Source organism: Taeniopygia guttata, chromosome 1A, assembly GCF_048771995.1.
Source record: "Taeniopygia guttata chromosome 1A, bTaeGut7.mat, whole genome shotgun sequence".
Classification (NCBI taxonomy): domain Eukaryota; kingdom Metazoa; phylum Chordata; class Aves; order Passeriformes; family Estrildidae; genus Taeniopygia; species Taeniopygia guttata.
In genome coordinates, this window is record NC_133025.1 from 29007642 (window position 1) to 29020118 (window position 12477).

Here is a 12477-nt window from a genome sequence, read left to right on the forward strand (position 1 = left end):
TCTGCTGCTTGTTCTGGTTGTGCTGGTCTTTTGCAACGTGACTCTTCTAAATACCCTTCCACATTCCTTGATCGATCTCAGCCACATTCCTGTCTACTTTGGCCTGAAGCAGCCAGATGTTTGACACCAAATTTCAGATACCCACTCCACTGGAGTTACCTGACTTTTCCCAACAATATATTGTGTCTAGCAACTTCAACTTTGTTTTATCTGTCTTCAGCAATGACCAGAACTAGTATACACTGCATTAAAACCCAGTCATAATGCAATGCTAAGAGCATCCTGTAAACGTTTTCCTGGGATGTCAGCAATACCAGCGCATTGGCACTAGGGACCACATCCCACATTAAAAGGCTTTGGTTGACAATTCGGCTGAAGTGCAACGTCAACAACTCTGGCAGGCTGCACAGGGGCATTTTGCCCGACACAGTGACCATACAGACCGGGTGTGCACCCTGGAGCCTCAGCATAGCCCCTTCCCAAGTAAGTAAATTGGGTGTAGACCTCCTTCCCCTCCCAAATAGAAGGGTTTTCATAGCTCATCCTGTGTGATCTGGCTGTTATTGCCAGCCCTGTGCTTTTGCGTTCGGATAATAAATATCCAGTTTTGCCCGCCTGTCTCCCGTGTTTGTAAATTTGCATAATCCTGGAATCTGACAGATGGGAATTGGGTGCTGTTCGGGTTTCGTTCACCTCGCCGGCTGGACAAGCCCCGTGGCTCCCGGCCACCCTTTCCCGGGGTGAATAAAGACACCCGCGGCACACCGCGCACGTTTCGGGTCCTCGCTGGCAGACTCCGGGGGAGGGGCGGGCACGGCCGGGCACGGGCGCCGGGGGCGCCGGGACCCTGCCGCAGCGGCGCCGCCCGCTGCCGCCGCGGCTGCGGCACTGCCGGCGCCGCTCGCCCGCGCCCGGGAGCGGAGCGGAGCGGAGAGGAGGAGCGCAGCCGCCGCTGCCGCTGCCGCCGCAGCCGCTACCTCGCCGCGGCGGCCGAGGGGCGGGACGCCGAGGCAGCCAGCGCCGCTGTCAGCGCCCGAGGGGCTGGGGGCCCTGCCGGCCGCGGGCAGCGGAGCGGGGCCGCCCGCCGCCGAGAGCCGCACCGGGGCGGGCGCCGAGCCGCAGCAGCGGCAGCAGCAGCAGCAGCAGCCCCGCGCCCGCGGCGCCGGATCCCCGTCGCGGTGAGTGCAGCGGGCGCCGGGGGCCCGGGGCGCGGCGCTGCGGGGGCCCGTGGCCCGGTGCCCGGCGGGGCGGCGGCGGCCGCAGCGCCGCGCCGGGGAGGCGGCCGCGGGTGCCCGGGTCTGCCACGGGCCAGGGGAAATGGGTCGATTTAACAGGTTGCGACGGGCGTGTGGTCCGCGGCGCTCTCGGCGCCCGCGTTTTCGGCGTTGAGGTAGGTAGGAGCAGGATTTTTGTTAGCAGTTTGTCACTGCTGCTGTCGCTAATATTGGCTTCCGATGCTATGAAACGCTTCCTAAGAAGCCGCGTCTTCAGCTGGGTGTTTGATAACTCTCGGGTATCTGGCAGCTGTTAAAAATATCAGGACGTGTAGTTGTTTTTCTCCATTCAGGCTTTAAGATGGCTCATACACGTAAGGAAATACCAAAACTTTTCTTATGGTAACAGAACGAAAGGAGAACGAGATGTAGCTTTGGGCGTCCTTATGGCTCTAAAGGCAGTTTAATCTCCCCATAGTGATATTTTCTTAGGCGACGACCCTTACTTTAAATCACTTTTTTTCATAAAGTTTTTGAAGGACCGACACTTCCTGGTGCCAGCTTTTAAACTCTGTAATGTGGTATTTTTTCTTTTTCGTATGTAATTTATGCATAATGGGACATTATTCCTTTCTTTTATTTACTGAATGCATTGTCTGAATCTGTCGAGAGGTTCTCTTATCCTTTTCATTTATTAGGTACAGGATTCCTTGCAATTTTACTAATATAAATTGTGTTATGGAGTTAAATAATTTTGGGACTAACTAAGAGGAGACGCTGAAATTCATGCCATTTCTAAGTTTGCAAATCCTAAGTTAGAAGTCCAGGAAGGGATGAGTAATTGATAGGGGGTTTAGGTCTTTTGTGGGCTGTTTTTTGTTTGGTTTGGTTTTTTGCTGCAGGGCGTATGACATTTGCAAAAACTTGCCACTGTATCCTTCAAGGATCATGCTGTAATAAGCAATATTACTAGACACATTTTTTTATCTTCCTACACACTGTCTCTTGGATAATTTTGGTGTTCTACAACACAAAGGCCTTGTATCTTTGTACATACAAAGTGGTTGAAGAGAATGAAACAACTAATTGGTTGTGAATAAAAGAAAAGAAATTAAATGGCAAACAACTAAAATGCTCCATGTTCAGTTGCATTTTTCTATAGCAGTACTTAATAAGTAGGCAGGTTTCAAAATACAGTTTTTGTATTCATACAGAACAGTTTGTTTCAGGCTATCTTATTTTATGGTTTTGAAAATATAGATGTACTCCCTGAAGTCAGCGAAAAGATTTATACAGGCTTGCCTGACTTGCAAGAATTAATTCTAGAAACTTTTCCAAGATGTTATTCTTTCATATGAGCACACGTTTCTGATGTTTCTGGGTCATATGCTTTTAAGCTTCCAGTAGAAGACCTCTGGACTTCTGGGCTGGTTCCGTCCTTCTCCTACATGGAAAAAGATTCCATTTAGGCTTAGCATAAAACCTTTATGAAATCTGTGTTGTATTTTTTTGTGTAGCTGGGAAGGCAGTCTGTGTTTTAAGTAGCCTGCCAGGTTCTTATATTCATTCTTTTCATGTCCCATTATGGAGGAGGCACATGAAGTATATTTATTTGAGACTGAAAATCTTGTGCTACAATGTATATTTGTTTGGTTCTTATTTTTACATTGGAATAGGGAGAAATTTCAGTTTTTCCTCTGCCTGGATCTAACAATATCTTTTGCTTGAAACTTTCATTTCTAGTCAAGTCTAAAGTGTTAAAAGTTACTGATGACAAGATTGCAATGGTTTGATTTTTGTAATGTGTGAGTCTCTCCTAAACTCTGAGAATTAGGGGTATATATAACGTTATGCATTTGTATCTTTACATACAGGCAAAACCCAGTTCTGCACTGTCTGAGGATGGATAAAGACTTCCGCTACTACTTCCAGCACCCGTGGTCTCGCTTAGTTGTGGCTTACTTAGTGATCTTCTTTAACTTCTTAATATTTGCTGAGGACCCAGTATCTCACAGCCAGACAGAAGCCAATGTTATTGTTGTTGGTAATTGTTTCTCCTTTGTAACAAATAAATACCCTGAAGGAGGAGGCTGGAGATTTTTGAAGGTGTTTCTGTGGCTCCTTGCCATTCTCACAGGACTGATAGCTGGGAAATTTCTCTTCCATCAGCGCTTGTTTGGTAAGTTAAAAGATGCATCTGCTGACTTCCTGATGATGGCTTTCTGACTTTTTACAAGCTTTCTACTTGTGGCAATTTAGTAAACTTTGCTTTTAATTGCTTTTACTGTTTAGAGCTGTGTAACTCAGTACATCAAAGTTTTCACTGTCATGGAAACTAATGCCATAGCACAACTCTCAATGATTTCGGTCAAAAAGGATAAAAATAGTGAATGCTGACATGTTTTAAATTCTTGGGAGGTCAGTTTTTCTATGTTACAAATGGACTTCGCACCTTCAGACTAGTTTTTAGGTCTTATTATGTAACTTTCTCAGCAATTTGAAGAAAAGGAATTCTTCCTTGGGGCGGCAACTCTTCATGCCTTGTCAAAAGACACTAAAGTGGAAGCAGAGGCTCTTGTAAGTATTAGCAGAGCTGTGCTGAAGAGCTCCCATGTGAAAATGGAGAGGTAGGACTTGTCTCTGTTTTAGTACAAGATCGAATCAGTAAAATGGAAAGGCAGGAAACAGGGAAAAACATGAGAGTAAATGTTTCCATACACAAACTATGACTTTACTGAGGAACGTACTGTACATGGGCTAACTGAAAGGGAAGAAATGGCCCTGGAGTAAATTCTGAGACTGAGAACTTAGATGTAAATATATGGAGATACAAAAATATCTGTTATTGTCTTAACTTATGTGTAGAGAATGTTGCATCTGAAGGCTCAAGGCTGTCTCTATGTTCTAGAGATAGCTAGAAATCTTCAGTAGAAAAGATTTCTTTGTTTCTGCCAGTTGCACTATTCTTTGAAACATCTGTCTCTGGGTGTGTTGCTGCTGGTCTAGATGGCCAGCCCCCATATCCTTATGCTGGTAGCACTGCAGGATGGATGGTTGCTGGAACACCTCAAAGCACATGAGCAATAGGCCATTTCCTTAGCCTGTCTCATTCTATTAAGATCAAGAGAGAGCCACTATTGTTTCAGTAAATCAAATGTAAAGCAGTTGTGTTGAGGAATGAACAAGCAAAGCCACATTAAGTGACTTTTAATACAGACTTCTCTTGAAGCAGTTATTCTGAAAAATAATTAAGCATCATGAAGACTATTCAGCTATTTTAACACAGTGTAATGGTAAATGTAAAATGTTCCCATAAAGAGGACATTTTACTTGGAACAAGGGCTACCACAAGAATGCTTTCTATTCTGGCTTCCCCAGTTGAGAAATGATTTTGTTAAACTGAAGATGTTTAAGGAAAATTTATGAAACTGATGATAAATTTAGAAAATTAGACCGATAGTGAGAGAATTGAGAGGATAAAGGGAAGATTAGAGAGTGACTTGCTCAGATTTGAAGGGCAGAACTTTTGGTTCAGCCCATATAATGAATGCAAGGTCCAGTGCTTGGAAGTGGCAAATAGCCAGCATTTTTTTTATCTGGAAGGCTAGACAACCAGTGGAACAAGTTCTTGTAGGATATGACCTCATCAAGACATGAATTTTTCTTTTTGAAAAACACATTTTTTCTGACTACTGAGTCATTATCTTCTATCTAGGCAGGTTATTATGATAATTCCTTCAGGATTTGTAAGTGAATATCATATGTAGTTAAACATAAATTTTAAAGTGGCTCGATTCAGTCTTACTGCCAAACGGGGAAGGTCTGTCCTGCTGCGTTGTGCCTCTGTGCAGTTGCTCAGTGAAACAAGATAGGGAACTTACCCATATTAGCAGCACCCATCTTTTATTTCTGTAAGGATCACATGTCTGACCATACTGATGTTTGTGGGAGCACTAAAATGGGGTCAGCATTGAGAGGAAACTAATGGGGAGAATTCCTAACCCTGAAGGCAGTGCTGGTTTATGGATATTTGTGGCTGTGGTCTGGGCAAGCAACATGGGCGTAGATGCAATCTGATTTGAGGCTACCTGCTGCACATTGGGTTTCATGGCAATTTCTGCCAATGTAGATCTGTCACAACCCCACCCTCCTAATGCCTGCCACATCATTTTGAGCCGGTGCTGCTGTTGATGTTACAGTGCAGCAAGCCAGCTCAGGCAGCCAATCTCATGGAAAATCAGTTGCTTCTGCTGTCATCTACAGCAGCTCCTTGAACTGATGTGCTCACTGGAGTGCCAGTGCTGATGGAATGGCCAAGGACTGTGCAGCCAAGATAGCTGGGGGCTGTGGCAGCCGTACCTTGTGTTGGCTCGAGTGCTGTGGGACTGCACCCACACACGTGGCAGTGGAAATGTGCTGCTGCTTGTGATACACTGCGAGCAGATGGCAGGCAATGGGACTGGAGCTGACTGAATTGCTGACTGATGTGGCTGTGTAGCTGGTGTGGATAGACATTGCCATTATGAGAATGTGAGTTTACAGCTTCAGGTATTTCTCTGTCTCCAAGAGATTTGTACAGCCCATGCTGAAATATTTTCTGCCTCTTATTTGCTACTACCTTAATGACTTAATTGCCTATAAATAACTCCTTTTATTGAGATCCTTATTGAACGTGTCCTCTGGATCTTCTGACGTCAAGCAGTTAATGAATTCACCCCTTTATTGTTTTTAATTTCTCTAGTCTATTTCTTTAAGTAGCTGATACTTCTGTAATTTTTCTTTATTTAACTTTTTAAAAAAAATGTATAATTGCTTAGGACCACTCTGGTTTTAAATCTTGTTTGTTTATTTGTGTTTTTTCTTTTCTGCTAAACTCTGTTTGCAGAGAAAATTTTGACTGATTGTTTCTTGTGCCCTGTGTATAACTTCCTGCAGTCAGGAAACCAAATAGCACCAGTCAATCAAGACTGTCAGGTCTTAGCTCACCTTGCAGGCTGCAAACTGAAAATGAAAAGGATTAATCTGCACATCTCACTTTAAATGAAGAGGAGAGGATTTTCTTTCTCTATGTCCTTTCTGCTTTTTTATTCCTTGTCTTCTGTATTTCTTGCTGCTGAGTTTACATAGGAACTAGAAGGATAGCTGGTTGTTTTGTCTTAGGCTGAAGTAATTAGCTGGAACTGTGTCATAGTACAGTTTGTCTGTACTATGTACTATCTGTCACAGTCACTGCCTGATAGCCATGACTGTCATGGACTAAAATAATAAAATAAATAAGTTCAAGCCTCTTATGTGTCTAAAAGTGGAAGGAGACAGGTGCTGGAAACTTGATTTAGGCATCATCACTCTGAGTTTACAGAGAGATAAGGGAGTAAGTAAACTATATTGATAAGAAGTAGAAATCTCAGCTGGAGGACATAATGGAATGTTTTCTGTTGATAATATTTGTTGCAACCTTTGAGCAGTATTATCTTCAGGGAATCCTTCAAGACACTCCTCATGACTTAAAACAAGATTAGAAAAAAATTACTTTTCTTGTTCATCAGTCAAGAAATAGTTTATTTCATTTGATAAACATTTCCCATGATAAATATTCCCATGGAAAAAAAAAGCCCTTATCTAGTACATTCTTTATATATTCATGACATGTGGTCAGAACAATTAGAATTTTAACATTGTCTTTTGGCTGTTATCCACTGTATTATTTTGATCCATCACTAAGCATATCTTCTGTTTGGTTAGGTATTGTGTTCTTGTGCTTTTACTCTATTGTGCTTTTAATTTTGCGATGGAAAGTGAAAGGTCATAGAAGAATATTGGGAGTTTGGGGAAATAAAAAATAAAGATACCTACCCCTGGTTTGTTTTTTCTTTCTGTATGAGACAATTACTTGAGATGAGGGAAAGTGGTAATTTAATGATTAATTTTCTGCTTTATTTAAACCAGAGAGAGATTATAAACTGACCCATTTGATGACACTATGGATTCAAAAAATGCATTCAAATCTTGACATAAAAGAAATTCCTAAATAAGTATTTGCCTGTTTTTCGTATTGCTCTGTGGCATTGTATGGAAGACAGTGCAGTGTTTAAGGTATAGAAAGTGTATGTTTTAATTGGCACCTGCTCATCATATGCTCAGTTGCTCTTCTGCACTACTTCAGACCTAAATTCTGAGTTTAGTGGGGTTTGTTTTTTTTTTTATTTCCGAAAGTTCAGGCTGTGCATTTTGCATCAGTATAGATAAACACGATCCTTACAAATCATTATCACTGAGCCCAGCACAATAGCTATTCTAATCCATGCCCCTCTAATGTAAAAACTACATGTTAGGGACAATATTGGAGCTCTCTCTGGGTAAGAGAATAAGCTTAGGGACCAGAAAGGTATTAAAACCTTAAAAAAGCCTAGGGACTACACATGTAAAAATAAGTTCAATTTGAATAGACTTTTAGCTGTATGCATAAATGGGCAGTATACTTGGAAAAATACCTTATCTTTTCAGTCCAGCATTTTTGCTTTGACTGGTCCTTAAGTGTACTAATCCTTAGCTTATGCAGCATATTAGATACATCAGTTTTTAAAAACTTACTACAAAATATACATGTTTCTACTTGTCTGTTTTTCTGATTTTGAAGATGTATTAAAATCTGGTTAAAAGCCTGATTGCAGAGACTATGTTTGTATTCTATCTGTATTTGAATCAATTGCCAATGAGTGTTCTTAGATTTATACTTGTAAGTTCCTTTCTATATGGTGTGGATGGAAAAACAAAGTACTTAATGTGTTAAAAATAATTACAGAAAACAAGATATATATAGCCAAATCTGTATTTCTTAAAATGGAGGAATCATAATACAGTGAATAAATTAGAGCTGTTGTATAAATTTTGAATTTAATGGCTTTATCTCTTACAAATGTTCACAGTATGCAGTTTGTTTAAAATTGAATTATAATGTGAGCTTCATAGACACTGGGATAAATGAATAAAGCACTCATTATAGGAATTGCACTGAACTGTGGGTGCACACAAATGTTGCAGATTTTTTTACGGACAGTAGTGCCATGCTGGGAGTAATTTCATGATAAATAGTTTCAAACAAAATACCCACCAAGGTTATGCAGTCTGAAATTGTTACTCTTTTTGTCAAGCATCTTATCTGGAAGGCTCTAAAACATCATACTCATGTGTTGTATGATGTCTCTGTCTGCTTTTATGCTGAATTTTAAGGGGTGTGTTAACTGAATGAAGATTGCTAGAAGAAATTGGGCAAACTGGGATTTAGTCAGGATGATGGTGCACTACATGGGAAAAGTGGATGTTAGGTAACAGGATAAATTCATACAATATTACATATATGATTAGTTAGTATCCTGATATATTAGGGGTCATGTTAGTGTAAAATCTGGGCAGTGGTATTACTGGTGGTGTTGGCATATCACTTTCATAGTGGTGTTTGTGAAATAGCGAGTGAGCCATGTGATCTGTTTTGCCAAAGAAGCTTTCCATAAATTTGTTAAGATTTTCGCATGCTTGTTCTTCAGCCAGATTGTTTCCCATTCTTGTTTGATGGTAGTGATAGGAACAGTTATACACCATCTGTAGAAACAAGTGGTGTGCATATAGCAATACTTGCATAAAATTCTAAGCTGATTGATAGAGCATATTCTTTTCTATTGTCAGTTCTATGTTTTACATTACACTAAGGACTGTCACTTAAAACCCAGCAACTTTGTTCCTCCTCTTTCTTTCCCACTGATGACTTCAGCCTAAGACAAAACAACTAAGGTGATAGCTGGTTAAAAAAAGAACCTGTTCAGTATTTTAATAATGATGACCAAAATAATTCTGTTGAAGGTATTCAAGGTCTGCTGTGATTGCCTCACGGTCAATTCACCTCTTTTGTACCAGTAAAATGTTGAAGCAATGCAATAAAATTATTTTGGTCCTACAAAATGTGTGCCAAGGGGCCAGTCTAACAGTTTGCTAATAATAACGCACAAATGACTGTGAACAAGCATTTCTGAGAGCCAGAATCCTCAAATAAAAAAAAAAAAAAAAAAAAAGGCAACATAAAAAACATAAAAAGAAGCTCTCAGCCAGCCACTGAATGAGTTGCAGGCTCATCAGATTCCAGCTCTGGCAAGCTGACAGTAATTCAGATCTCAGTTTATTTTAAACTTTACATCGTTCATGAGGGAGACCACAAGTGACCTTTCAAAATAAATGAAAAGCATGCAAGTGGCCTCCTAATTTCTTCTCTTACTCTTATTTTTAGAAGAGCCATAACATCTCACTGCTTCCTCTTTTCACACTCAGTGAGAAGACTCCTGTTGTCTGCACTTAGCCTTAGTTGCGGAATCAGTCTTTGGATAGTAAATTATAGAGTTTAATTGGAGAGATACAGGTAGTAGCTACAAAAAGATTATTCTCTCTTCAATGAAAGATTTGATTCTACTGGAGGTGCATATCCCCTTGCCCAAGCAGTAGAATAAGAGCGCAGGAAGAGTTACGTGTGTCAGATTTTCCATAATGGGAAAGCTCTAGATAATATTTAGCATCCAGTGACTGAAAACTAAAAATAAGTTCATTGCTATTTCATATTGATGTGTCAAATATCTGTTTTGATCTTTTTGACACAAATTCCAGATTTTTCTTTCTGTTTGAAGTGATTTTGGGAGTGATTTTGGAATGATGCCTGCAACTTATGGGAATGATATGTCTCCATTCCCCAATTTCCAGAAATAGAAGTGATCTTATTCTTAGTAGATGCATCCTGATGGGCACAGTGCAGGTGCAACCTAGTGCAGGGACAAATTTAATGTATCATTATCCCTTACAAGGAAGAGAGGAGGATGTTAGTGTGGAACATCACCTTGCCATGTGCCTGCTGAAGAATCCCTAGAAGAACATGATTTCCTTGGTCCCGTTAGGCTGTCAGTGGCATGAAGGTCCTTCACATACAAACTAACATTTCTCTCTGTGTGATTCTGCTGAGACTCCAAGCTAAATCCAACCTGTGCACTCCCCAGCATGTGCACTTGCCTTATAAAGTTTTTAAAAATAGAAATATATGTATAACTTTTTTTTAATTCCAGAAAGAAAAAAAAATAACCTCAACATATTCTGGTCCTTAAAAAACTTTGACTGTATTATCAGATTATCAGGATACAAGAACAATTTAGCAAATAGTTTTCTACAAATGTGGTATATACATTTCTCATAGATGTTTTACATATGGCAAAAGTAAAAAGAATTTGTAAATGTCTTCACTAACAGAGTGACTTTCAAGGAGGAGGGATCAGTACTTGTTCCCTGTGACACAGGTAGGGCAGAAATGCAGGGTTTCTAAATGTGATTGCTGAGACATGAGAGGCACGTGCCCTAATTTCAGATGCTGGAAAACAGAATTTTCTGCATTCTTCTTTTTCTCTTTTCATCAGAAAGGGCAATGCCCCTTTCCCCATTGAGTAACTCATGCCGGGGTTTGGCAGGAGCAGAAGAAACTCTCATGCTTTGAGGATTCACACTATCCCTGGTGCCTTTATGTGGGAAAGGAGTCTCCCAGGAGCAGGCTGGACATCTGAGTAGAGGTAGCAGCAGAGCCTTGAATTCAGCTTTCATCTGCAGCACTGGGGTATGATCTTTTGAAGTGCCCAGCTGTGTAGGGCTTTTTAGGCTCACTTATGTGCTTGCCAAATAATATTTTCTATTTCTGGGACACTGATGTAATGTCTGTCTACTATGAAGCACACTTTCATTTAATAGTAAAGCAAAGAAATTAAATCTGTACAATATTCAGGTAAAGTCAAACAGGCTAAACAAATAATAAAAAAATAATTAGGGCAGTGAGGGAGTAAAGAGATGAGGCAAGATGGAGAAAAACATTCCTAGAGAGTCACAGTGGCACCAATATTTAATTTTAACTTACTTAAGTAAAAGGCCTAAAGACTGAGAGACTGCAGTTTTAAATAACAAAACCTCACAAATATCCTAGCTCTTTTGCTAATAGATGTAGGTGACAAAAAATATGGATCTTAATTCACACCTGACAGTGTAATGTGCTAGAGGTATAGAAAAGGGAGAAGGAACTGAAAACTAATACTTTATAAGGAATGTCTGTGGAGTTCCTGATCTGGGGAATTCAAGGCTTAGCACAATGTTCAATTTTGTGTCACTTTCATGCAGGAAATAAAAAAGTATTTACAAACAGTTTTCTCCATGCTTACCACTTCGCTTCATGTCATCCTTGAAGCGTTCCAGCTGAGATTACTTTGAAGTGGTTTGGGGCTTATATCCCATGAGCCTTATGTCTGTGGCGGCCAAAGGCGGAGCAATTTTTATCTAAATTAGAGGTCACTTTTGCATTACTTGTCTAAATTCAGAGAGTCAAACAGGAGTGCAGCTCTCTTGGGGATGCCTACAGATTTCCATCTCTTAGGCTGCAGATAAAAAGCAAAGTTCTCTTGAGGCTGTGTTCCTGCTTGCCTTGCTGGGCACACGGCAGAGCGAGTGCAGGTGACCAGGGTCTCTGCAGAGGGCAGGGCCATGCTGCCTGCACCAAGAGCTGGCCGAGGCAGCCTGTGTGTGCCACAGGCTGTCAGAATGCCATGCTGGCTAGCAAACTAAATCAGAACTACACTGAGGCTCATATAAGGTTGTGTATGGAAGATGAATTAGTGCATTATAATATATAATGTTTAATATTAGTAAATATTGCACTTGCAATATTTTGCAGAATATTTTCCCTGTGGCTACAGAAGTAGCTAACCCCAAAACTCCATTAACCTTATTTTACTACCCCTTTGCCCTCCTAGTAAAGTGGGTGGAGTGTTACAGTGCACTCAGGCTATGCTTTTCCCCATTTCCAGGGACCCCTGTGACTCTGATCTGGTCCCTTCCTTCCTGCCCTGACAGGGTTGGCTGAGAGCCAGAGAAACCCTCCCTGTCCAGAGCCTAGATAAGGCCATGTCCCTTCCTGTTTGTCTCTTTCCCCCCAGATAAAGAAGCTGGACATCCACATCGGGGTGAGAGCCTCTTTTGAATCTTTGCCCATCTCCTGCCATTCCTCCCCTCAAGGCCTCGTATCTCTGGGCTAGCCTGATAATTTAGGGGCTGAGAGAGGTAGGAACGTCAATGGAGGATGCCAAATTACTAACTACTTCAACAAACCTATTTTATAATGGCACCACCAAAACAAATGATGCAAATTTAGCTTTCATGTCTTAAAACCTTTGTAAGACTTATTTCAGTTTTGGGCTGA

General features: G+C 41.0%; 1 protein-coding gene across 7 annotated transcripts in view; it reads left to right on the forward strand.

Moving 5' to 3' along the window:
• The first annotated feature begins 338 nt into the window (after positions 1-338).
• Positions 339-12477, forward strand: part of TMEM117 (transmembrane protein 117) — a 177797-nt gene continuing 165658 nt past the window's right edge. For 2 of the 7 annotated variants that reach the window (XM_072922319.1, XM_072922322.1), the window contains exons 1-2: positions 842-1178; positions 3089-3393. In XM_072922319.1, coding sequence (XP_072778420.1) covers positions 3117-3393 — 277 coding nt within the window. In that variant the 5' untranslated portion in view covers positions 842-1178; positions 3089-3116. Of the gene's footprint in view, positions 484-841; positions 1179-1238; positions 1391-3088; positions 3394-12477 lie in introns of those variants that run through there. The other 5 variants (XM_072922305.1, XM_030258490.4, XM_072922300.1 and 2 more) reach the window with 5 other exon arrangements.